Source organism: Belonocnema kinseyi, chromosome 2 (assembly GCF_010883055.1).
Source record: "Belonocnema kinseyi isolate 2016_QV_RU_SX_M_011 chromosome 2, B_treatae_v1, whole genome shotgun sequence".
Taxonomy (NCBI): domain Eukaryota; kingdom Metazoa; phylum Arthropoda; class Insecta; order Hymenoptera; family Cynipidae; genus Belonocnema; species Belonocnema kinseyi.
In genome coordinates, this window is record NC_046658.1 from 93,131,974 (window position 1) to 93,159,693 (window position 27,720).

The 27,720-nt window shown below is 25.2% G+C and overlaps 1 protein-coding gene across 1 annotated transcript; it reads left to right on the forward strand.

The window, feature by feature from the left end:
* The first annotated feature begins 2,367 nt into the window (after positions 1-2,367).
* On the forward strand, positions 2,368-27,495 carry LOC117167334 (BTB/POZ domain-containing protein 9). Its single transcript, XM_033352190.1, has 10 exons — positions 2,368-2,572; positions 2,997-3,354; positions 3,474-3,626; positions 8,990-9,179; positions 9,269-9,524; positions 13,253-13,385; positions 18,393-18,661; positions 23,417-23,545; positions 23,665-23,854; positions 26,860-27,495. Exons 2-10 carry the CDS (start codon positions 3,040-3,042, stop codon positions 27,073-27,075), a joined length of 1,851 nt encoding a protein of 616 aa, XP_033208081.1. The 5' UTR covers positions 2,368-2,572; positions 2,997-3,039; the 3' UTR covers positions 27,076-27,495.
* The last annotated feature ends 225 nt before the right edge of the window (positions 27,496-27,720 follow it).

Genomic DNA, 27,720 nt, shown 5'->3' on the forward strand with positions numbered 1-27,720 from the left:
TCAATTTTGAATTGAAAAATCTCGAAATTATATGATTCATATTAAAATTTCTAAACTAGAACAATTTTCAAGAGTTCAAAAGTGAATAATTTATAATATTTATATTAAATAAGATAAAAGTTTTAAACCTGAAAATATAAATTTCTAATTTAAAAGAGGCGAATGTTCAACAAAACTGTTGAATTTTCTATAAAAAATATGACTTTTTAACAAAAAAGTTGTATTTCCAACAAAATATGTATTTAAATTTGCATCTTCAAATCTATAAAGATACATTTTCATAAAAATGGTCGAATTTTTAAAGAAAAAAGATGGATCACTTCAATAATTTATTTAAAATTTTCATTTCGTTTTTTTTTTTGGTAAATTTAATTTAATTTATTAAATATTTTTTTTAGTGGAAAATTCAACTATATTAGTAGAAAATTTAAGGTTCAATTTTTTGATGCAAAAAACTAATTATTTTGCTGAAAATTTAACTCTTTATTAAAAAGCTGAAAAAGTCATATATTTTTTATTTAAAAATTCAACGAATGCTCAATTCATCTCTTTGCATACAAGTTTAACTATTTTTTTTGCGTAAAGTTTCATCATTTTGTATAAAAATTCAAACATTTGGTTTAGAATAATCTTTTTCATAAAAAATTTACTTTGCTTGGTTAAAAATAAATTTTTTTGTTGAAAATTGAATTTTTTTCTAATGATTTCTTAATTTTGAACAACAAAAGTTAATTTCCTACCATTTTGATAAAAATTTATCTTTATAATGGATTGAAGATTCAAATTTTTGGTCCCAATTTAATTATCTTGCTGAAAATTTAACTGTTTGGTTAAAAATTCTTCTTTTATTTTATCGAAAATTCAACTGTTTTGTTGAAAAATCGTCTTTTTAGACTCACAATTCATATTTCCAGGTTGAAAATTCTCATTTTTTGGTTTAAAAGAACTTTTTTATTGAAAATTTAAATATTTTATTTTGAGTTGAAGCTAATTTTTTTGTTTGAAATTCGATCATTTGCATGAAAATTCATCTTTGTACATTGAGGATTCAACTATTTCGTAAAAATTTAATTATTTTGCTAAAAATTGAAATGTTTTGTTAAATCCATTTCTTTGGTAGAAAATTCAACCGCCTTTCGTTTTTTTATTGATTATTTTTTCTTATAGACATCACTCTTATAAGCTAAAAATTAAATTTTTCGATTCAAATTTAATTTTCTTCTAATAATTTCTGAATTTCTAATAAAAAGTTAATTTTATACAAAAATATTCTTGAATTTTTAATCCAAAAAATGAATTTTTAACATACCATGGTTTGTTGAAAATTTGTTTGAAATTTTTCAAGTTCAACGGCAGCTGAAATTTCAAACAAAAGAGATGAATTTTTAATTATTAATTTTTAGTTTTCTACATGCAACTATGAATTTTTAAACAGAAAATCTGAATTACCAAAAAAAGATCCTTTTTAACCAAGAAAGATGAATTTTCTATCTAGTAAGGACGAATTCTAATAACAATAGAATAGCTGATATTTCAACCAAAGAAGATTTTAATTTTGCATAATAGGCAGTTGGATGCAACTAACAAACATTTTGCACTAAAATAAATGAATTTTCACTCAAAGAAATTGAGAGTTAAAGGTTAAAAGTCGAATGTTTTTTAAAACTGTTGACTTTTAGGCAAAATAGACAAATTTTTAACAAAATACTGCATTTTTTGAGAAAATAGTTGAATTTTCGGCCTGCAAAGATAAAGTTTCATCCAAATGGGAGAATTTTCAAAGAAAAAAATTAAACTTTAATTTAAAACCCAAATAACTTTTTTGTTTGAATATTCAGCTATTTGATTAAAAATTTGGCTAATTTGTTTGAAAGTTTCACTGGCTTGTTAAATATTCATTTTTTGTGGGGTTTGAAAATTCAACTATTTTGGTAGAAAATTAACTTTTTTCAACAACATTCAGAAATTGCTATAAAAAAGAGTCGAATTTTTAACAAAAAAATTAGTTTTTAATCAAGAATGGTGATTTTTCTATGAAAAAAGCTGAACTTTTAATCTAAAAAAATCAATTTTTTGTCAAATAATTAAATCTTCAACCAAATAGTAGAATTTTGAACTAAAATAAAAATAAATTCTCAAACAAAAGTATAATATACACTATAGACTCTTCAAATAAAAAGAATGAACCTTCCACGAGAAAATAAGTAAAATCCTATTTTCCAAACATCTATTGAAATATAGGTTTGTTTAATTAAACATGTTAGGAAATCAAACCTTCGCGCGTTTTCTCAAGCGCCACGAATGAGGTTGGTCACATTGAATAGCGTGTTCTGCAGATTGGCATCACTGGGTATCGGTGACAGTACAGTACAGTACAGTACAGTTGCGTACAGTGATGTGATGATGTTCGCGACCTGTGGCGATGTGAAATTCACGAGCGTCGTAAAGCACGAACAAAAAATTAACAAGTAATTAAACTCGTCTTGTTTATGTGCATGGTGGTTCTCCACACTTGCCCGTTTTTCGGACATTAAGTGGCTTGACAAACTGACATCTCCATCCAGTCGAAAATGTAAGTACAAAGAAGGGTTAAAAATGTCCGACTTGACAGCCCGTGAAAAACATTACGTATTCCGAGTAACTATAGAAGGTCACGGTTATCCTCATTCCAACAAATTTTTTGCCTTTTTTCGAAATGTATGCTCCCCAATAACAACCATCGATAAAACTTCTAATTCCTCTTTAAATTTTGCAACTTTTTTACTCGCGTGATCCATCGAAAGCAAGCTCTCGATCGCGTCACGCGATTCGAACTCGTTTGGCGTTTACTGCAAAATTCTACTTCAGAATTAAGGTTCATCTTTAAATCATAGATTCCTAGTGTATAGTACTCGACAATTTATTCGATAACCTCTGATGCGGAAAAGACTTGATGGTACACCGCGGTATTTGATTATTTAAACCGCGCTTTCACATTTCTGCTTCGTTTTCTGCAGATTCGAACTCTGAAGGGATTTCGGTAAACATTGTGAAATAAACATGAGCTCTCATCATCACCTGAAAATTTCCACTGGTGAAGTTGAGCATATTAATCACCTTTCTGAGGACATTGGAGCACTATACATGTCGGACGATTATTCTGACGTGACTTTGGTGGTTGCGGGGCACCGCTTCAACGCTCACAAAGTTATTTTGGCTGCCCGGAGTCAATACTTTCGAGCTTTGTTGTTCGGTGGTCTGAAAGAATCAACCCAGCAAGAAATCGAGCTCAAAGGAACCACTTTGCCGGCCTTCAAGGGCCTGCTCAAATATATTTACACTGGACACATGTCTCTGGTTAACCAACGAGAAGAGGTATGTTTTTTTTCTATTTTTAACTACCAGCGAGACACATTTTCCACGTTTGGCGACTAAACAAATTTTTATATTTTCTTGTTATATAATCTTTATTTTAAACACATTTTGTGTTAAAGGTAATTCTTGACATTCTGGGATTGGCACATCAGTATGGATTTATAGAGCTAGAAGTCGCCATTTCCGACTACCTCAAGGAAATTCTCAATATTAAGAATGTGTGTCTCATTTTTGATGCTGCAAGGCTTTACCAACTGGAATTCTTAACGAAGGTAAGAAATTACGCTCTTTTTCGCTTTTTTTGTTGTTGAAAATTCGTTCATTTGGTAGCCAATTTGAAATTGAACAATTTCAATTCAGAAACTCGGAAAATTAAACAATTGTAGACCTAAATTTTGGACATTAAACAATTTAATTAGAAAGAAGTTGCAATTGTATAATTTCTTAATTGAAATCGATGAAAAAGTGAACAATTTAATTTGGAATTGAAGAATATCGAAATTGTATGAATTCGTATTAAAATTTTTTAAATTGGATCATTTAAAATTCAAAGAAATTTAAATTTCCATATTGATTTATTAGAACCCAATAATGAAATCCAACTACTATTTTTTATTGAAAGTTAATCCTTTTTTGTCAAAAATTTAATTATTTTATTGAAAATGTAACTTCAAATCTATAATTCAAATGTCTTTGAAAAAAATCGCATTTCGGGCTAGAAAATTCAATATTTTGATTGAGTTTTAATATTTTTTGTTTAAAAATTAGACCATCTGGAGGAAAATTCATCTTTGTAGGTTGAAAATTCCAAGCTTCCGTTAAAAATTCATCGATTTTGTTGAAAATTCGTCTTTCTTGGTTAAAAAATACTTTTTTTTAAATTCAACTTTTTCGTCTGATAATTCGATTGTCTTCTGAAAAATTCGTCTTTTTGAGAAAAAATTAAATATTTTGGTTGAGGTTCAATATTTTTTGTTTGAAAATTTGTCCATTTGGTTGAAAATTCCCCCTTGTAGGTTGCAAACTCAACTTTTTTGTACAAATTTAATTATTTTTCTAAAAATTAAACTACTCTGTTGAAGGAATTCAACTATATTCTTAAAAATTCATCTTTTTGTCTTTAGTTTTGATTTTTTGTGTGAAAATTGGACTATTTGTTTGAAAATTCAACTTTTCCGGCTGATAATTCAACTGTCTTGTAAAAATTCCGCCGTTTTGGCTTGAGTTTTCTTTGTTTTTGTTTGAAAAATTGATTATTTAGTTAAAGAATGTAATAATTGGTTAAAAATTCATCTATTTTGCTGAAAATTCGTCTTTTTTTTCTTTGAAAGTTACCTGGATGTCGAGAATTTAACTTTTATGTTTCAGGTTTGATCTTTTTTGTTTGAAAAGTGAACCATTTGGTTGAAAATTCATCTTTTTAGGTTGAAAATTCCAAGTTTTCGTAAAAAATTTATCTATTTTGTTTAAAATTCGTCTTTATTGTTAAAAAAAAATCTATTTTTTTTAAATTCCATTTTTACGACTGATAATTCGATTTTCTTCTGAAAAATTCGTTTTGTGGCTCAAAAATTTAACTCTTTGGTTGAGGTTGCATCTTTTTTGCTTGAAAAAATTTTAATTTAACGATCTTCTAAAAAAATCGGCTTTTTGGCTTGAAAATTCAACTATTTCATTCAGAATTTAATGGTTTTTGGTTAATGTTTTTTTTTTTTTTTTGAATTAGACTTTGTTAGAAAAATTAGTAAATAAACTATTTTATTTAAACTATTATTCTACTATTTAATTAAACTATTTGTTAAAAATCTATTTTTTTTTGAAAATTTGGTAAAAAAGTAATATTATTTGGTCGAAAATTCGACTGTTTTGGATAGAAAATTTGTTTATTTTTCTCGAAAAAAATGAATATTTTTGTTTGAAAACTCACCTTGGTTGAAAGCTGAAATTTAAGGTTGCAAATTCTACTATTTTGTTCAAAAGAAATTTTTGTGTCGAAAATGTAACCATTTGGTTAAAAAGACATTTTTTTATCGAAAACTCAATTATTTTGATAAAAATTTGACTGTTTTCGGAAAAATTCGTCTTTTTGGCTTAAAAGTTCAACTATTTTTATCAAAATTTCGCTATTTTCTTGAAAATTGGTCTCTTGCCTGAAAGTCAACGATTTTTAAAAATGTTTAAACTTTCAGCTTGAAAACTCCACTTTTTTGTTGAAAATTAATTTTTTGTAGGCTGAAAATTCATCTATTTGGTTAAAATATCAACTATTTTGTTGAAAAATCATCTTTTTTTTTGAAACTTGTTCTTTTTGGAAGGAAAATTCAACTCTATTTAAAAAATTATCTGTTTTGTTGAAAATTATTTTTTTTTTATCAACTGTTCTTATTTAAAATAGAAGTATTTTTTGGTTGAACTGTCAACTGTTACATGTTTTTTAGAATAAAAATTTTATCATTGCAAATTAATCTTTTTGTTTGAAAATTTAACTATTTTGTGGAAAATGCAACTGCTGAGATTACAATTCAATTAATTAGTTGAAATTTGAACTACTTTGTTAAATACAAAGCTTCCTCTATGAGGAAGCAAAAATAATATTTTCTTTGAAGATTTAACATTTTAGTTGAAAATTCATATATTTTGTTGAATTTTTTTTAACAGTTGTTTTACTGGAAAATTGAATCATTCTATTTTTAATTACAAGATTTTCTATTAGTTAAATATTCATGTATTTTGTAAAAATATGTCGTTTCTTGGGTATGAAATTAATCATCTTGGTTAAAGTTGACCTTTTTTGGTTAAAAATTCATGTATTTTGTTGAAAAGGCATTTTTCAGTTCGAGAATTAAACTATTTTGTTAAACATTCAACAGTCTTCTGAAAAGTTCATAATTTCAGTTTGGAAATTAAATTATTTAGTGTCTTGTTTAAAAGGTAACAGTTTTCTAAAATGTTTGATTTTTGAACCTGAAAACTCGACTTTTTTACAATTATTACAATTATTACATTTATTACAATTATTAATTTTCTTGGTTGAAGATTATATTTGATATTTTTTGTTGAAAATCCTTTTTTTTTGGTAAAAATTCAAGTACAACTTGACAGCTGTTTCATTTTGTTGAAAATTCGCCTTTCTTGATTGAATTACATTTTTGTTACTTACAATTAAAATATTTTTCGTTTAAATTTCAACTATTCTGTTTTGTTAAGAATGCTTCCTTTTTGGATTGAAAGTTCATCTTGCTTGGATGAAAAGGAACTTTTTTTTTATTGGGAATTCAACTTTTCTGGTTGAAAATTTAACTGACATAAATTTATTTTTTGTTTCAAATTCAACCATTTAGTTGGAAAATTATTTTGTTGTTGAAAATTCAACTATTTTGCTGAAAAATAATCTTTTTTGTTGAGAATTAATGTTTTGAAAATTCATCTCTTTGGTTGAAAACTGAGCAATTTGTTAAAAATTAGTTTTTTCCTTGGCTGAAAATTAATTTTTTTTACGAAAACCTTTGAAATCTTTGGGAAATGTTCGAAATATTTGTAAAATCTTTTAAATCTTTGTGAAATAACCTAAACAAATTTGAAATCGTTTAAAATCTTGAAAATGTTTTGAAATCTTATTAAATGTACCCTTTCTAAAATCCTTAAAATCTTTCTAAAATCTTTTGCATTCAGTTTAAATTATTAAAATATTTGAAATCTTTGTGAAATCTTCGAAAAAAAACTTAAAATCATTGCGAATCTTGGAAATGTTCTGAAATCTTAGGAAAAGAACAATGTTTTTGAAATCTTTTTAAATGTTGGTAAAATCTATGAAATTTAATTAATTTAATTTAATTAATTTAATTAATTTTTTTTACGAAAAAATTAATTTTTTTTTTTTGTAAGGAAAATTAAATTTTATCAACTAAAAATGTAACAATTCCAGTTGAATATTCCATTAATTTTAATTAAAATTTCATCTCTTTGGTTGAACATTAATTTTGTTAACTAAATATTTAACTATACAATTTTTGGTTGACAAATTATCTTTTTTTGTTGAAAATTTATTTATTTTGTAGGAAATTTGTCTTTTTAGGTAGAAATTAATCTTCTTGGTTGAAAATTTACCTTTTTTATTTTAAATTCAACTACTTCTTTTCTGGTTAAAAATGGATCTTTTTTAGTTAAAAATTCAACTATATGGTTTAAAAAATGTTCTTTTTTAAGTTCCAAATTTAACTATTGCGTTGAAAAATCATGTTTTGTTGATAAATTATGTTTTTTGTAAAAAATGAATGATCTGGTTTCAAAATTAATCTTCCTATTTGAAAATTCATATTTTTCGTTGAAAATTTAAGTATTGCAGTTAAATATTCATGATTTTTTTAAAATTATCTTTGTTGTTGAAATTTTTACAATTACAAATGAAGACATTTTATTCGAAAATTCATTACTTTTTTAAAAATGTTACTTTTTTTTCAAAAGTCTCTTTGGGAAAAAAAATCTTTCATGGTTAAACATTTAATTCATTTTGAATAGTCGTCTTTTTTGGTTGAATTAAACTGTTTTTTATTAAAAAAATGTAATCTTTTTTTATTGAAATACCAACTTCTACATTTTTTGTTCAGAATTCTTACCTTCTTAATGGACAATTAATTATTTGGTGAACAGTTTAAATCTTTTGTTAAAAAATAATTTTTTGGTTGAGGGTTCACCATTCTATTTGAAAATTCATCTCTTTGGTTGAAACTGAGCTATTTTGTTGAAAATTATTTTTTTCCTTGGCTGAAAATGAATTTTTTTACTAAAAAATTAAGTACCAAAGTTGAAAATTTAAATATTTTGTTGCAAATTCGCTTTTTTTTTGTATGGAAAATTAAATGTTATTAACTAAAAATGTAACTTCTAGTTCAATATTCTATAATTTTTATTAAAATTTCATCTCTTTAGTTGAGCATTAATTTTTTTAACTAAACGTTTAACTATACATTTATGTATTTTGTTAGAAAATTGTATTTTTTGGCAGAAATTAATTTTATTGGTTGAAAATTCATCTTTTTGGTTTAAAATTCAACTTTTCCATTTCTGATAGAAAAATTTGGTTTCTTCTTTTGTTTAAAATTGAACTGTTTCGTTGAAACGCCATGTCTTTTGTTGTTAATTTGTATTTTTGGCTGAAAATTACTTTTTTAAGAAAATTAACCTTATTATTTGAAAATTAAAGTATTTCAGTAAAAATATTTATTATTCTTTTTGAAAATGTATACTTTTGGTTTAAAATTGTTGAACTTTATAGATAAATTTAAGAAATTACTATTAAGATTTCAGTTTTATTCAATTATTTAATTAATATATGGTGCTAATATATTTAAGAATATATTTCAGTAAAATTGGTCAACGCTTTATGAAACAACGTATTATCTTAATCTTTAAAAACTGAAAAAAATATTTATAATAAACTCGCGAAAAACTGCATCCATATATTCCGAGTTGATTCTTTAATAAGAATGTGAAATATTTTAATGGCTCCGTACTATGAAAAATTATACCTGGAAAAAACTTGAAGTACCTGGACTTGTACTTATTTTTATTATGAAAAATTGTAAATACTTTTAGACTTGACTATTTTAAAACTAATAATAAAATTAAAAATAAGGTATGTCACGAATACTTGGACAAAAATGCCCTGGAGGTGATTCTGCACGAAAGCTTCCGACAACTGAGCCTACCAGCCCTGATCGAACTTATTTCTCGCGACTCCTTCTATGCCCCGGAAGTTGACATATTCCTAGCTGTACACGCCTGGGTGAAGGAAAATCCTGGCATAGAAGTGAAGGAATTACTGCGTGAGTTCAGGATTAATTAATTTTAATAGAAGCTGTTTCTCAGTGAAGAAAATTGAAAAGAAAATCAAGATTAAATATATTGATTTCAGGCCAAGTGAGACTCTCGTTAATAACAATTACGGATTTATTGAATGTGGTGAGACCAACTGGATTGGTTTCTCCTGAAGCGATATTAGACGCAATTGCGGCAAGCACTCAAACTAAGGACACCGAATTAAACTACCGTGGTTGTTTAATGCTCGATGAGAACGTTGCGCAAGCAAAGCACGGAGCACAGGTTTTGCAGGGGGAAATGAGAAGTTTTCTCCTTGATGGCGACACTCGTAATTATGACATGGAACGAGGGTTAGTTATTTTATTTTATTTTATTCTCTATTGATTTTATTACTGAAGAATTTTGTCTAAAATACCTGAAAGACCTGCAGAGGGCATGAACTTTTGAAATGACTGGATTTTTTCTATTCTCTTCTACTTCAAAGTCTTAACAATTATTTGACAGGGTGTTTAGCGACTTTGAAAAATTTGAAAATCTGGTATCTTTTGAGTATACATCAGAGTCTAAAAGATTACAAAATAATTCAAAGTATTTCGAAATATTTTTAAATATTTCAAAGCACTGGATGTCAAAGATTTCGAAACGTTTCAAAGACTTTAAACGAATTTAAAAGGTTTTAGAAGATTTCAAAATATTTCGCAAAGATTTCAGACGTTTTGATGAGTTAAAATTAATATAAAGCTTTTTAGAAATAATTTACAAATATTTCAAAGAATTTTATAAGGATTTCAGAAGATTTAAAAGATTTAAAAATGGTTGTATTACACCATAAGTCAAAGAATTTAAACAATTTCAGAAGTTTTAAGTAAATTCGTGATTTCAAAAGATTTCAATGATTTCAGAAGATTTAAAATATTTTAATGATTTCCAATGAATACAAAAGATTTCAAAAATGTTTCCAAGATTTTAGAAAAATTTCAAATTAAAAGTTTTTAAAAAGGGTGCAGTACGCCACATTTTAAATATTTTAAACGATTTCAAACTTGTTAAGAAAATTTCAAAGATTTCAAAAATGTTACTTTTTTTCTAAGATTTCAGATCATTTCAAAGACATTAAGTTCTTTTTTTCCAAGATTTCACCAAGATTTTAAATATTTTAATGTTTTAAACTGACTACAGAATATTTTAGAAAGATTTTAAGGATTTTAAAATGGTACATTAAATCAGATTTCAAAACATTTTAAAGATTTTAAACGATTTTAAATTTTTCTAGAAGATTTCACAGAGATTCAAAACATTTTACAAACATGTCTAACATTTCCCAAAGATTTCATAGATTTTACCAACATTTAAAAAGATTCCAAAAACATTGTTCTTTTCCTAAGATTTCAGAACATTTCCAAGATTCGCAATGATTTTAAGTTTTTTTTCGAAGATTTCACAAAGATTTCAAATATTTTAATGATTTAAACTGAATACAAAAGATTTTAGAAAGATTTTAAGGATTTTAGAAAGGGTACATTTAATAAGATTTCAAAACATTTTCAAGATTTTAAACGATTTCAAATTTGTTTAGGTCATTTCACAAAGATTTAAAAGATTTTACAAATATTTCGAACATTTCCCAAAGATTTCAAAGGTTTTACTAAAATTTAAAAAGATTTCACCAAAATTTCAAATATTCAAATGATTTCAAATGAATAAAAAAGATTTCACAAACCTTATTTTTTCTAAGATTTCAGAACATTTCAAAGATTTGCAGTGATTTCAAGTTTTTTAAAAGAAGATTTCACAAAGATTTGGGACATTTTAAAGATTTTAAATGATTTCAAATTTTTGTAAAAAATTGAAGATTTCAAAAATATTATTTTTGTATTTTTTCTAAGATTTCAGAACATTTCAAAGATTTGCAATGATTTTAAGTTTTTTTTTTAAAAGAAGATTTCACAATGATTTCAAATATTTTAATGATTTAAACGGAACACGAAAGATTTTAGAAAGATTTTAAGGATTTTAAAAAGGGTACGTTAAATCAGATTTCAAAAACTTTGAAAGATTTTAAACGATTTCAAATTTGTTTAGAAGATTTCACAAAAATTCAAAAGATTTTACCAAAATTTAAAAAGATTTCAGAAAAATTTCAAATATTTTGATGATTTTAAATGAATAAAATGGGTTTCACAAACATTTTTTTCTAAGATTTCAGAACATTTGAAAGATTTGCAGTGATTTCAAGTTTTTAAAATAAGATTTCACAAAGGTTTGGGACATTTTAAAGATTTAAAACGATTAAAAATTTTTTTTAGAAAATTTAAAAGATTTCAAAATTGTGACTTTTTTATTTCTCTAAGATTTCAGAACATTTCAAAGATTCGCATTGATTTTAATTTAAGAAAAGAAAAGATTTCACAAAGATTTCAAATATTTTAATGATTTAAACTCAACACAAAAGATTTTAGAAAGATTTTAAGGATTTTAAAAAGGGTACGTTAAATCATATTTCAAAACATTTTAAAGAATTTAAACGATTTCAAATTTGTTTAGAAGATTTCACAAAGATTCAAAAGATTTTACTAAAATTTAAAAAGATTTCACAAAATTTCAAATATTTTAATGATTTTAAATGAATAAAAAAGGTTTCACAAACATTTTTTTTCCTAATTTGCAGAACATTTTAAAGATTTGTAATGATTTCAGTTTTTTTTATAAGATTTCAAGAGATTTTACAAAGATTTCGAATATTTTAATAATTTAAATTGAATATAAAAGATTTTAGAAAGATTTAAAGGATTTTAAAAAGGGTACATTAAATCAGATTTCACAACATTTTAAAGATTTTAAACGATTTCACAAAGGTTTCAAAATATTTTAATAATTTAAATTGAATACAAAAGATTTTACAAAGATTTCAAGGATTTTTAAAAGGGTACAGTAAATGATATTTAAAAGATTTCAAAACATTTTAAAGGTTCTAAAAGATTTCAAACTTGTTTAGAAGATTTTAAAAGATTTTATAGGTTTTAAAAAGTGAAATCAGATTTCTAATATTTCTAAACATTTTAAAAATTTGCCATGATTTCAAATTTTTTTAGAAAATTTCAAAATTTTTCACTATTTCGTGAGGGTAAAGTTTTCATATAAAATTGTATAAAACTATCGATTTTTCGTTAAAAAGATAATGAAGTTCTGCGCCCAAAAAAGTCCAATTTTAAGGCAAAATGTCAATTTTATAAAAAGATATTGCAAAAGAAACTTAAATTTTTCTATGTTTTCGAAAAATGGTAATAATTAAAAAATTTCAAAGTTCTTTGACTCATTTAAAAACGAAGTTTCCATAATATGTTGCTAATTTGTTAAGTCGGCAAATTTCAAATAATAATTTTACTCACATGATTTAGAAAATTTTTAACGAATAATATTTTTATGAATATTACTAAAATTTTTTAAATTATGTTGAGTATTGATTGCTAAAAAGTTATTGTAAGTATTTACGCATTTGTACATATTACGTGAATCAATTTGTAATTTTATCAGAAAAACTATGCAAAATTAAAACTAGCTTTCTCAAATTGTATATTTTTGTAGAAATTTATTATTTTCTACAAAGATTGATTGAATAAGATAAAAAATTAAGCTTTTTTAATGGGGTTATTTTCATATTTTTTTAAATTTGTAGCTATTCATAATTGTGTGAAAATTGGGAATTTTCTGAAAAGAAAATATGAAAAATTATATTTAGTTTTTCCGGATGTAAATATATTTTGTACAATTTCATACAATTGATTATTCATAAAACTTGGTAGAAATACATAATTTTTCTTAATTTTTTTATTTTTCATACTAACTCGTGAAACTTTGTAATTATTCATTAAAATCTTTATTTTTCATAATTTTTAGTTTTTTTTTATGTCCAGCTATTAGAAAATCTAAACATTTTCTGCGATCATCTGTAAAACGACATTTTCATAGAACATTCTAGTTTTTCGTTAAAAAAATTTCACCAGGGGTTTCATTGATTAATAATTATACAAAAAATTGATTGGTTAATATTAATTATTGAAACTAATTTTGTTTTTAGGTATACGAGGCACACCATAACGGAAGCACATGATCATGGCATTCTGATCAAATTGGGAAACCAATGTATTATAAATCACATAAAAATGTTGTTATGGGATCGAGACGGGCGTTCCTACTCTTATTACGTGGACGTAAGTTCTTCTTATTAAAATAGGGCGTCTAGCGACCTTGAAAACTTAGAGTTCTCCTCGATTTTTTTCAAACCGGAAAACCCTGAAAATCTCGTATTTTTCATGAGAATCTTGAATTTTAATTATTTTATTAAAGAAAAAAGATATACTTTATCTTCTGTTGGTTATGAAATATAAAATAATAATGATTGTGAACAATTTTATAAGATTTTAATTCCTTTTTCGATAATATAGAATATTTAAGTATAGATTTTTGTGATATTTAAGGTACAAATCATATAAACTATTATATGAAAAGGTCGACGTTCATTCAGTTTTGGGATTAGACTATATACCAGATTTCAAAAGATTTGAGAAAATGTCGAAAGCTTCCGCAAACATTTTAAAACTTTGAAAATTTGGAACAAAGGTTTCAAAAAGGGTAGAGCAAATTAGACTTCAAAGATTTGAAACCATTTCAAAAGGTTTTAAATTTTGTTTGAGGATTCAAACGATTTCAGAATAATTTCATAAAGATTTTAAGGATTCAAATTATCTTACAAAACTATTACAAAAATTTAAAAGAATTTCAAAAGGTTTCAAAATATTTAAAATGATTTCATTGATTTCAAACAAATTCAGAATTATTTCATAAAGATTCAGAAAGGTTTTCAGAAAAGATTTTAAAAGGTTTCAGGGATTTAAAAGTTTTTAAGCTTAAAAGATTTAAAACTATTTTAAAAAGTTTCACATTTTTTAAGAATATTTCAAAAGATTTCAAAATGATTCCAAAAGATTAAATTTTTTTTTATAATTCAAACGATTTCAGAATAATTACATGAACATTTTGAGGATTCAAATTTTTTTACAGAAATGTTAAAAGATTTCAAAATTTTTTAAGAATTTCAAGGATTTCAAAAATTTTTGAAAGAATATTGTATATCAAACTTCAAAGATTTTAAACCATTAAAAAAAGTTTCAAATTTTGTTTCACGATTCAAATGATTTTAGAATAATTTCATAACGATTTGAAAGATTTCAAGAATTTAAATAATTTTACAAAAAAGTTGAAAGATTTGACTAAGATTTCAATGATTTCAAACGATTTCAGAATGATTTCACAAAGGTTGCAAGGATGTCAAAGATTTTAGAAAGGATATAGTACATCAGACTTAAAAGATATTAAACTGTTTTTAAAAATTTCGAAATTTTGTAGAAGATTTCCAAAGATTTCAGAATGATTTTATAATATCTCATAAAGATTTCACAAACATTTCAAAGATTTAAAAAATTATACAAAGATTTAAAAAAGATTTCGAAGGGGGTACAATTCATCAGATTTCGCAGATTTTAAACTATTTCAAAAGGTTTTTAATTTTGTTTAAAAATTCAAACGATTTCAGGAATTTAATAAATTTTACAAAAATGTTAAAAATTTCCAAAGATTTGAAGTATTTATAAAATTAAAAAAATTTAAAAGCATGTCACAAAGTTTCAAATTATTTAAAATTTTTAAAGATTTTAATGATTTCCAAGGATTTCAGAATGATTTCATAAGTATTTCAAAGATTTCAAGAATTCCAAAGATTTTAAAAAGGATATACTTTATCAGACTTAAAAGATATTAAACTATTTAAAAAATTAAAAAAATTTGTTTGAATATTTCAAAACATTTCAGAATGATTTCATAATGTTTCATAAAGTTTTCAAAGATTTACAAAATTGTACAAAGATTTAAAAATATTCCAAAAGATTTTAAGAATATAATATTTGAAACCATTTTAAAAGGTTTCAGAATTGTTCGGAAGATTTCCAAATGTTACAAGGATTTTTAAGATTTCCAAAATTGTACCAAGCTTTAAAAGGATTCCAAAAGCTTTCACAAAGATTTCAAGGATTTTAAAATGTGTACAGTACGCAAGTCTTGAAAGATTCCAAAGATTTGAAACCATCTCAAAATGTTTCAAAATAGTTTAGAAGATTTCAAAATGTTTCAAAGATTTCACAGATATAAAAAATTGTAGAAAGATTTAAAAAGATTTCAAAAGATTTCAGGGATCTCAAAGATTTTAAAAGGGCACAATATAATGATTTCCAATGAATACAAAAGATTTCACAAATGTTTCGAAGATTTTACAAAAATTTGATCAAGTTTTCAAAAAGGCAAGTAGCCCAGATTTAAAACATTTTAAACGATTTCAAACTTGTTTAGAAAATTTCAAAGGTTTCAAAAATGTTACTATTTTTTCCAAGATTTCAGAACATTTCAAAGATTTGCAATGAATTAAAGTTTTTTTAAATAGCTTTCACAAAGATTTCAAATATTTTAATGGTTTAAACTGAATATAAATAAATTTAGAAAGATTTTAAGGATTTTGAAAAGGGCTCATTGAATCAGTTTTCAAAACATTTTAAAGATTTTAAACGATTTCAAATTTGCTTAGAAGATTTCAGAAAGTTTCAAAATATTTTACAAATATTTCGCACATTTCCCAAAGATTTGAAAGATTTTACCAAAATTATTTATTTTTTTTCCTAACATTTCAGAACATATAAAAAAATTGCAATGATTTCAAGTATTTTTTAAATAAGATTTCACAAAGATTTAAAATATTTTAATGCTTTAAACTGAATATCAAAAAATTTAGAAAGGTCTTAAGGATTTTGAAAAGGGTACATTAAATAAGATTTCAAAACATTTTAAAGAGTTTAAACGATTTAAAATTTGTTTAGAAGATTTCACAAAAATTTCACAAATATTTCGAACATTTCCCAAAGATGTTACAAAAATTTCAAATATTTTAATGATTTCAAATTAATAAAAAAGATTTCACAAACATGATTTATTTTTTTCCTAAAATTTCAGGACATTTGAAAGATTTGCAATGATTTCAAGTTTTCCGTACAAGATTTCAAAAGATTTCACAATGATTTCGAATATTTTAATAATTGAAATTGAATACAAAAGGTTTAAAAAGATTTGAAGGATTTTAAAAAGGGTACATTAAATCGGATTTCACAAAGATTTTAAACATTTTAATGATTTAAACTGAATAATAAAAGAATTTAGAAAGATTTTTAGGATTTTAAAAATGGTACATTAAATCAGATTTCAGAACATTTGAAAGATTTTAAACGATTTCAAATTTGTTTAGAAGATTTCACAAAGATTCAACAGATTTCACAGATTTTAATTTAAAAAGATTTCACAAAAATTTCAAATATTTTAAAGATTTCAAATGGATGAAAAAGATTTCACAAACATTATTTATCTTTTTCCCTAAGATTTCAGAATATTTGAAACATTTGCAATGATTTCAAGTTTTTATATAAAGTTTCAAAAGATTTCACAAAGATTTCGAACATTTTAATAATTTAAATTGAACACAAAAGATTTTAGAAAGATTTCAATGATTTTAAAAAGGGTACATTGAATCAGATTCCAAAAGATTTTAAACGACTTCGAACTTGTTTAAAAAATTTCAAAAATGTGACTTTTTTATTTTTCTAAGATTTCAGAACATTTCAAAGATTTGCAATGATTTTAAGTTTTTTTTAGAAGATTTTGAAATGATTTCAAATATTGTAATGGTTTAAACTGAATACAAAAGATTTTACAAAGATATAAAATGGCAAAAAGATTTAAAAGGATGCAGAAAAATCACAGACTCTAAAAGATTTCAAGGATTTTAAAACGTGTACAGTACACAAGTCTTTAAAGATTCCAAAGATTTGAAACTCATCTCAAAAGGTTTCAAAATGTTTCAAAGATTTCAAAATGTGTCAAAGATTTCAAAGATATGAAATATTTTAGAAAGATTTAATAGGATTTCAAAAAATTTCAGGTTTCAAAATATTTAAAATGATTTCATTGATTTCAAGCAAATTCAGAATTATTTCATAAAGATTCAGAAAGGTTCCAAAGATTTCATGGATTAAACAAATTTTATGAAGATTTTAAAAGATTTCAAGGATTTTAAAGTTGTTAAGCTTAAAAGATTTTAATCTATTTAAAGAAGTTTCACATTTTTTTTAGAATATTTCAAAAGATTTAAATTTTTTCAGAATTTAAACGATTTCAGAATAATTACATAAACATTTTGAGGATTTAAACTTTTTTATAGAAATGTTAAAAGACTTCAAAAATTTTAATGAAGGATTTTAAAACGTGTACAGTACACAAGTCTTTAAAGATTCCAAAGATTTGAAACTCATCTCAAAAGGTTTCAAAACCGTTTCAAAGATTTCAAAATGTGTTAAAGATTTCAAAGATATGAAATATTTTAGAAAGATTTAATAGGATTCCAAAAGATTTCAGAGATCTCAAAGATTTACCAAACTTCAAGGACTTGAAACCATTTCAAAAATTTCCAAAAATGTTTAGAAGATTTCAAAAAGTTTTAAAGATTTCATGGATTTTAAAACGGATACAGTACAGCAGACTTGAAAGATTTGAAACCATTTCAAAATGTATCAAAGATTTAAGATATCTAAAATTGTAAAGAGATTAAAAAGGATTCAGAAAATATCAAAGACTCCCAAAGATTACAAGGAATTTCAAATGTGTACAGTACACAAGTCTTAAAAGATTCCAAAGATTTGAAACTCATCTCAAAAGGTTTCAAAACTGTTTAGAAGATTTCAAAATGTTTCAAAGATTTCAAAGATTTCAAGGATTTCAAGGATCTCAAAAACAGTACAGTACACCAGACTTTAAAGATTTGAAACCATTTGAAAAGGTTTCTAAATTGTTTAGAAGATTTCACAAAAGTTTCAAAGATTTCAAGGATTAAAAAAAAAGTTTACAAAAATTTCACAAATATATCACATATACGACTTATATTCGCAAAATATTAAGAAGATAATTATTTACGGTTCTAATTTCTTTCGAAGTTTTGGAAAAAAAATGCAATGACTAATTGTTTTTATTTACTAAGCCAAAAAATTGTGTTCCTAACAGTAGCTAGACGTCCTGATTAAAAGTATATTTTAAATTGGGATGAAATTTTGAATTAATAAATATTTTAGGTGTCCATGGACCAAAAAAGTTGGGTCAGGGTAATTGACCACACACAGTATTACTGCAGAAGCTGGCAATACTTGCATTTTGAACCCAGGGTTGCGCTTTATATTCGCATCGTTGGGACGAATAATACGGTCAACAAAGTTTTCCACGTCGTCAGTTTTGAGGCCTTCTACACCAACCACGTGGATAAAGTTTGCGACGGATTCGTCGTCCCAACTCAAAATATTGCAACAATGGATCGCAGTGCCTGCGTCACACAAGGCGTTAGCAGGTGAATATTCAATTTTAAAATCCTATCCCTTTAAAAACGTAGAATTTTATCATTTTTTTTTCGTTCAGAATTCATCTTGTGGATGAAAATGTTATTATTTTGTTAAAAATTCAACAATTTTCGTTTAGAAAATTAGACTTTTCCGTTAAAAATTGGCCTTCTAGGGTTTAAAATTCAACTATTCAGGTAAAAAAATGAAGTATTTGGTTGAAAAATCATATTTTTGATTTTATAATTCAACTATTTAGACACAATTAATCTTTTTAGCATGAATACTTAACATTTTGGATGACATTTCTTTTCTTTTTTGAGTGAAAAATAATTCTTGGATCCAGAATTTAACTATTTTGTTGAAAATTTGTCTTTTGCTTTAAAAATTCATCTGTTGTGGAAATTTAACCTGACCTGGTTGAGGATTTTTCTATTTGGCTGAAAATTGAGCTATTTCATTTTTAGGAAATAACACTTCTTCGTTTTCAAAAATCATCGTTTGGGTTATATTTTTAACTGTTTGGTTAAAAATTAAAATTTGTGGTTGCTAATTTATTTATTTTTGGTTGGAAATTAAATTTAGAAATTCAAAAATTCTATTGAAAAATCATATTTTCAGTTTTATAATTCTACTATTTGTAGAAAATTTGTCATTCGGGTATGAAAATTCAATAGTTTGCTTGACATTTTTTATAGTTCAAAACTCATCTCTTTCATTGATTGTACGTCATTTTTTGTTTAATGATTCATTTTTATTGTTGAAATTTAATCTGTTTTGTCTGAGGATTCTTTTCTTCGATGAAAATTTAAATATTCCATTTTTAGAAAATTAATCTTCTTGGTAAAAGAATTTTAATTTATTGAAAATTCATGTCTTTGTTTAAAAACATAAGTATTTGATTGAAAATAAATATTTTTGTTGAGAATTAGTTTTCAACCAAAAATGCAGCTTTCATTTTTGGTAGAAAATTAATCTTCTTGGTTGAAAATTAACATGTTTTGGTTGAGGATTCGTCTATTCTGTTGAAAATTCGTCTTTTTATTTTGAATATTCACCAATTTGGTAGAAAATTAAAATATTTGGTTAATAATTCAACTAATCGGTTCAAAATTGAACTGTTTTTTATGGAAACTTAATTATTTGGTCAAAAATTAACTTTTTGGTTGATAAATGATATTTTCGGGTTGCAAATTCAACTGTTTTGTAGATAATTTATCTTTTTGACCTCAAAATTCAACAATTTTGTTGGAAGTTGATGTGTTTTTATTGAAAAATCGTTTTTCGTTGTAATGGGAAAATTTGACTTAAATTTTTTGTTGAAAATTTATCATTTATACGTTGAAAATTCAACTATTTGATCGAATTTTCATGTATTTTTCGGAAAATTGATCTTTTTCATTGAAGTGTACTAGTTTAAAATTCTTTATTTTTTTTGCAAACTAATTTTTAAAACTGAAAGTTTGACTATATAATATTTGGCACAAAAAATCTTTTTTGGTTGAAAATGAACTTTTCTGCTGAAAATATAATTTTTTGGGATGGAAAATTGAACAATTCACGATATGAAAAAAGTGAAATTCTGAAAAACGTTGCTTTTTGAAAGTCTTACAAGATTATTATAAAACCTTTGTAATTTTCCCTAAAAATCTTAAATTATAATTTGGATCGCACAAAAAATAATAAAAAACTCAAGGTGAAAAGATCAAATTTGTGCATTCAAAAAATATCTAAAAATGGTTTTTTTAAACTAAATATCTCAAAAAAACTTATAAGATGCGTATTTTTTGTTTTAATCGTGAAAAATAAAATAAAAAAGGCAAAGAAGTTTAAACAAAAGAGAATTCACAATCAGATACAACAGACGTGTTTTGGTTCAAAATGTATCTATTATTGAAAATTAATGTTCTTCGGTTTAGAACTAATGTTTTCAACTATAAATATTTTAGTTAATATGCATATTTTTGGGTTTAAAATTAAATTGCTTTGTAGAAAATTCGTCTTTTTATCTTGAAAATTTAACAATTTGGTAGAGAATTAAACTCTTTGGTTGAAAATTAACTTTTGTTGTTGTTAATAATTCATATTTTTATTCGAAAATTCAACTGCTTTTATGTAAATTTAATTGTTAGGTAGAATATGAACTTTTTTGTTAAAAATTTAACCACTTTTATGCAAATTTAACTATTTGGTGAAAAATTAACTTTTTTGGTGATAAATAGTATTTTTATATATAAAATTCAATTGTTTTGTAGATAATTCGTCTTTTTGACTTCAAAAATCAATAATTTTATTGGATGTTGATGTATTTTTTTGAAAATTCTTTTTTTTTATTAAAAATTAATTTTTTTTTTTATTTAAAAATTGAAGTTGATGAGAAATCTATCCTTCATAAGTTGTAAATGCAATTATTTGGTACAAAAAAGGTTTTCTTTAGTTAAAAATTCATCTATTTGGTTGATGATTCAACTGTTTGATTAAACATTCATGATTTTTTGCGTATAATTTAACCGGTTCAAAATTCTTATTGTTGAAAATTGAACTGTCTTCTAAAAAATCGTCTTTTTGGCCATTTGGATTGAAAACTCATCTTTTGCGGTAGAAAACTCATATTTTATGTTGTTAAAAATTTGTCTTTTTGTTGAAAATTCAACTGTTTTTTTAAAAAAAAGTTGTCTTTTTGGTTATTTGGTCTGAAAATTCATCTTTTACAGTAGAAAAGTAATCTTTTTTTTTGAAAATTTGTCTTTTGGTAGAAAAGTCATTTTTCATGGTTGAAAATTGTATTTTTTGTTGAAAATGAAACTTTTCGGGTTGAAAATTCAACTGATTTATGAAAAAAAAAATCGTCTTTTCGGTCATTTGGATTGAAAATTCATTTTTTACGGTAGAAAAGTAATATTTTTTATTGTTGAAAATTTGTATTTTTGTTGAAAATTCAACTTTTTGGGTTAAAAATGATCCTTTTTGTTGAAAATGAATCTTTTCGGATTGAAAATTCAACTGTTTTTATAAAAAAATTGTCTTTTTGGTTATTTTAATTACAAATTAATTTTTTAAATTAAAAATTCGACGATTCAATGTTTGGTACAAAAAAGATCTTCTTTAGTTAAAAATTCATCTATTTGGTCGACGATTTAACTGTTTGGTTAAACATTTATGACTTTTTGCGTTTAATTTAACCGGTTCAAAATTCGTATTGTTGAAAATTGAACTGTCTTCTAAAAAAATCGTCTTTTTCGCCATTTGGACTGAAAATTAAACTTTTCGGGTTGAAAATTCAACTGTGTTTAAAAAAATCGTCTTTTTTGCCATTTGGATTGAAAATTCATCTTTTATGGTAGAAAAGTCATAATTTTTCTTGTTGAAAATTGGTCTTTTTGTTGAAAATTCCACTTTTCTGGTTGAAAATTCAACTGTTTTCTGAAAAAAATGTTCTTTTTGGCCATTTGGATTGAAAGTTCATCTCTTACGGTAGAAAAGTCATATTTATTGTTGTTGAAAATTTGTATATTTGTTGAAAATTCAACTTTTCGGGTTGAAAATTATCTTTTTTGTTAAAAGTGAAACTTTTCGGGTTGACACTTCAACTGTTTTCTAAAAAAAATCGTCTTTTTGGCCACTTGGATTGAAAATTCATCTTTTGGGTAGAAAAGTCATATTTTTTGTTGTTGAAAATATTTCTTTTGTAGAAAATTCCTTTTTCTTGATTAAAAATGATCTTTTTTATTTGAAATTTGAAGTTTCCTATTTTTGATGAGAAATCTAGATTTCATAAGTTGAAGATACAATTATTTGGTAGAAAATTAATGTATTTCGTTAAAAATTCGTTGTTTTGGTTTGAAAATTAATGTTGCTTTTTGAAAGTTAATTTTTTAAATTAAAAATTCGACGATTCAATTTTTGGTACAAAAAAGGTCTTGTTTAGTTAAAAATTCATCTATTTGGTTGCCAGTTCAACTATTTGGTTAAACATTGATCATTTTTTGCGTTTAGTTTAACCGGTTCAAAATTCGCATTGTTTAAAATTGAACTGTCTTTTAAAAAAATCGTCTTTTTGGCCATTAGGACTAAAAATCAAACTTTTCGGGTTGACAATTCAACTATTTTCTAAAAAAATCGTCTTTTTGGCCATTTGGATTGAAAATTCATCTTTTACGGTCGAAAAGTCATATTTTTTATTAATGAAAATTGGTCTTCTTGTTGAAAATTCATCTTGCCGGGTGGAAAATTCAACTGTTTTCTAAAAAATTCATCTGTTTGGCCATTTGAATTAGCGATTCATATTTTTTTGGTAGAAAAGTCATCTTTTTGGTTGAAAATGCTCTTTTTCTTAAAAAATTCAACTTTTCGGGTTGAGAATACAACTATCTACTATAAAGTTGATCTTTTTGGCCATTTGAATTGAGCATTCATCCTTTGTATTAGAAAAGTCATATTTTTATTAAAAATGAAGTTTTTTATTTAAAATACATCTTTTCGGGTTCAAAAGTGAAATTTGTTCTAAAAAATGTAGAGTTTTTAGCTTGAAAATTCAACTGTTTTGTTAAAAATGTTGTTCCTTTTCTTTGAAAGTTTAAATATTTGGTTTTTAATAAAACTGTTTGCTTAAAAATTAATTTTTTGTTAAAAAATTCGTCTTTTTGGGCCTCAGTAACTAGAAAGTCTTTTTTTTTTTGAAAATTCAACTATTTCGTTGAAAATGCAATCCGTAAAGGCTAGAAAATGCTATAAAAGATGATAATTGTTTATGATTTTAATTTTAGGTCACGAAATGCTTTGTTGGATGGTGACATGTTGAATTACGATTGGGACAGCGGATACACGTGTCATCAACTCAATTCTGGTCTTATTCAGGTTCAACTTGGACAGCCTTACATGATTGAGTCTATGCGGTAAGCTACATCAAAAATTCTAATTACAATAATTAATTACAATATTTTTACTCAATTGAATTTTCACCATTTCTAAACTTTTTTTATTATTATTTTTTTGTTTGGTTGAATTTTTGCAGATTACTTTTGTGGGATTGTGACGATCGATCTTACTCGTACTACGTGGAGGTTTCAGGCGATTCCAGAAATTGGGAAGTTGTTTGCGACAAAACGAGAGAAGCGTGTCAATCCTGGCAAACGATAAGATTCCATCCACCGCGTCCGGTCGTCTTTATTAATATCGTCGGGACACGCAACACAGCTAATGAGGTTTTTATCCATTTTTTTAGCTTTCTCAGACTTCATAATTCTCTTCTATTCCCCCTTTTCGTCATTTTTTCAAAGAATTCCTTTTTTTCCCCTCTGTTTTCAAGAAACTTTTTCGCCTTGGAGCGAACTGAATTAATAGAATATGAAAATAAAATCCAACTATTATTTATTAAATTATTATATTTTTGGTTCAGAATTCAATTGTTTTGGATAAAAATTCTACTATTTGGTTGGAAATTTAATTACTTTGTTAAAAGTTCAACTATAGTTTGTTGAGAAGTCATCTTTTTTGGTCGAAAATTTAACTACATGGTTGAGAGTTGAACGAATTTTTTTTAAAGTTCAAAAATTAATTTTTGGTACTCATAATATAACTTACATTTTTGACTGGAAAGTGATAGTTTTTAGTTGAAAATTCTAATATTATATTTTTTCTTCAGAATTAATTCTTATAACTAAAAATGTTATTATTCCATTGTTGGTTTAAAATTTGATTTCACTTTTTTTATTTTTTTGAATCACTTTTTTTAGTTTTTAATAAAAATATGTTATTTTCCTTTAAAAAATATTAAAATGAAAAGAATGTTACACATTTTATATTTCAAAACAATTTTCCAAACGATGTATATAAATGCTAATGGAGAACATGAATTAAAACGTCACCCAATAAACTTGGTAAAGTGGAATATTAGCTTTGAATTTGAATAAAAAGTTAAATATAATCCTTTTTATATCTGAAAACGCAGTAAATATTATTTATATTAATAAATTATGTAAATAGTTTGGTGAAAAAAGTTTTAATATTATACAAGTTCAAACTTAATATTTGAGGGTTTAGCGAGTACTTATACTATTGAATATAATGAGAAAAATGTAATTGAAATTAAATTCAATTTTTATTCATGAACATATAACATAAAAATATTTAAAAACATTAGAAACAGTTTATTCAATAATTTAAATTTAAAACAAAACTATTATTCAGAGGAACAAGTATAAATTATAATTTTATAAAACGTCCAAATGTAAATATAATCAATGTTTTAACATCTTAGTTTCAAAGATTTAAAAGGATATAATGATAAAAGAAAGCAATTAAAGAAATTTATTTTTCGCTGATTATTAAAAAAAATGGTTTCAAATTTAAATTTAGTTAAATTCAATTACAAATACATTATAGCCATTATATATTCACAAGCGAGAGTATTCATATCGTTAGTTTATACTTAGTACTATTCCAATTTTTCTCCGGGATTTTTTTTACATTCGATTAATAATATTGTTAATTTGTTTTCGAAAATAAACTTTAAGAATCATGTTTTACTTTTCATTTAAATTCAAATCTAAGATATATTCCACTTTGCCAGGATTATTATACGACTATATAAATCAAATTTTGTCTTCAGTATTCATAGAAAATGCTTGAAAAACTATTTTGAAATGTTAAATGAGTAACATTTTCTTAATTTCAAGAATTTTTTTGCATGTAAATAACATTTTGTTTACTATAAAATCAAAAAAAGTGATTTAGTCCCACTGCTTTCTATGTAAAAACAGGGAGTGATGGGACAACTAGTGCCACGCTGGATATATGAGGAACTAATCAACTTAGGACAGTTGCGGGGTCAAGTTAAAATCTTAAATTTGTAGAGATGTACAGGGCTGGTTTTCATGGCTTTTTCATGGAAATAAAATTATAACGCACCTTCGGTTCGGATTAAAATGATGAATTAAAAAATTATTTTATCTAAAATCGCGAAACAAACCTATTGTCAAGCAAGAAGTTTAATTTCTATTTAAAAAACGTAATTTCAACTAAAATGGGTAATTTTTCAACTAAAAATTGAATAGTTAAAAAATTTATAATCAACCATAGAGATGAATTTTCAACTAAAATAATGAAATATACAATTGGAATAATTACATTTTCATCAAAAAAAGAACTAAATTGAAACAAAAAAGTCAAAGTTTTAAAAGGAATAGTTAAATATTCGGTAAAAAAATTAATAGTTCACCAAAGAAAAAAAAACGAATTTTCAACCAGGAAGATGAATTTTCAATTCAAATTATTCATCTTTAACCAAAACATTAATTTTTAATAAGAGTTTAACTTTCAACCAAGTAATCAAATTTGTGTTCCAAAAAAGATAAATTCTCAACGAAAAAATGTGGTAGTTGATATTACAACCAAAAAATATTTTTATTTGTAACAAAAAAACTGTTAAATTTGACCTAAAAAGGCGATTTATTAACATGAGTTAAATTCTTAAGGGCATGTGATACTTCGTCGTGTGGTCAATCGGGTACAGTTCCCCCGGCTTTTTTTCCACAAAAATGAAAATTCTTTAACTTTTTTGAGCGCCTGCAAACAAGGTTAGTTTCGGGAGATTAGTCACTATGTTTATTTGTTTGGCCAAAGTTTTGGACCAAAAATATTGTGTAGTTTGGAAGTAACGCTCGGGAGAATTGTAACACACATAACCTCGAAATATACAAACACGTTGTTAACAGTATCAAAATTTGTTTGAAAAAAAAAAAACACAACAAAAGTGTGTGGGGACGTCCGTTAGCATGTTCGCTATCATTTCCCAGATTTTGAAGACAAAATATTTCTTATCCTAGGAAAAAAACCGGGGGATCTAACACTGAAAAAAATCGATACTAATTTCTAAGCGCTATACAAATTAATCACATTTTGCTAAATTAAAACTTTTTTGAATTAATCCACAAAAAAGTGTGTAGGGACGTCCGTTAGCATGTTCGCTACCAATTCCCAAATTTCGAAGACAAAATATTTATTATTCTAGAAAAAAAACCGGGGTAACCTAAAACTGGTAAAATTTACAATTTTCTAAGTATCACATGCCCTTAATCATGAAAGATCTACCTTAGGAGACACCCCTGCCCTAGGAAGTTAAAAGAAGTGTTTTAGCCCCGCTTCATAGGCGTCGAAAAGGGCTGAAATAAGGGCATAAAAAACAACGACATATTTCTAATTATTTTAGGTGTTTCATTGTGTACATTTCGAGTGCCCTGCTCAAACCGAAGACGACAAAAGCGTCGTCGTAAAGTCGCCGGTTCGTCGCGGTAAGCAATTACCAGCTGGAGTGGAAATTAGTACACCTCCATTGCCTACAGAAACTGCAACCGAGGCAGTGAATATTGATCATCACGAGGTGGATTCAACCGATGAGACTGCGGTCGCGGCTGTCGTTCCTTAATTGATTTTTCGACATTCAAAATCAGAAAAAGCAACGTTAAGACTGCTAAGTAATAACGTTTTTTGTATACGATATTTGCCTTCGTTACGCCAAAAATTTAACCCGTTAATTAATAATCCTCTATTTGTGATCCTGAACACACCGAGAGTTGCAAGGATATTTAATTTATGAAGCTGCGACTTAAAAGCGACTTGGAGGAAGACGGGTATCAAAGATTAGTGCCATTGTCGTATTCGTTTCCAGAATAATGAGTACATAATATTTCGTTTGTTAAAGTGTTGTCCGTTACTTAATGTTTTTTTTACTCCATTTTTTCTGTTATCTGATTATTGTCAATTGAGAGCAGTCCCTGATTCGAATTGCAAATAAGAGAGTGAGGAATCAGAGGTAGAGAGAGAGACAATTTTACACGAAGAAAAATGATAAAGTTGACTAAGAAGCGATCTTTTCCGAACGGTAACGAAGTTTAGATGTCTCTCTGTTATAAGATTGAAAAGTTGGTGATTTTGTAAATATTGATGCGTTATTTTTAATTCGTCTTCTCAAATCTTGTTTAATATAATCATGCAAAGTAGTTTTATATGATAAATTTTCTAATTATATTTCTCACGTAGAGAAGGCTTTTAGGAACAAATAAATTAAGAT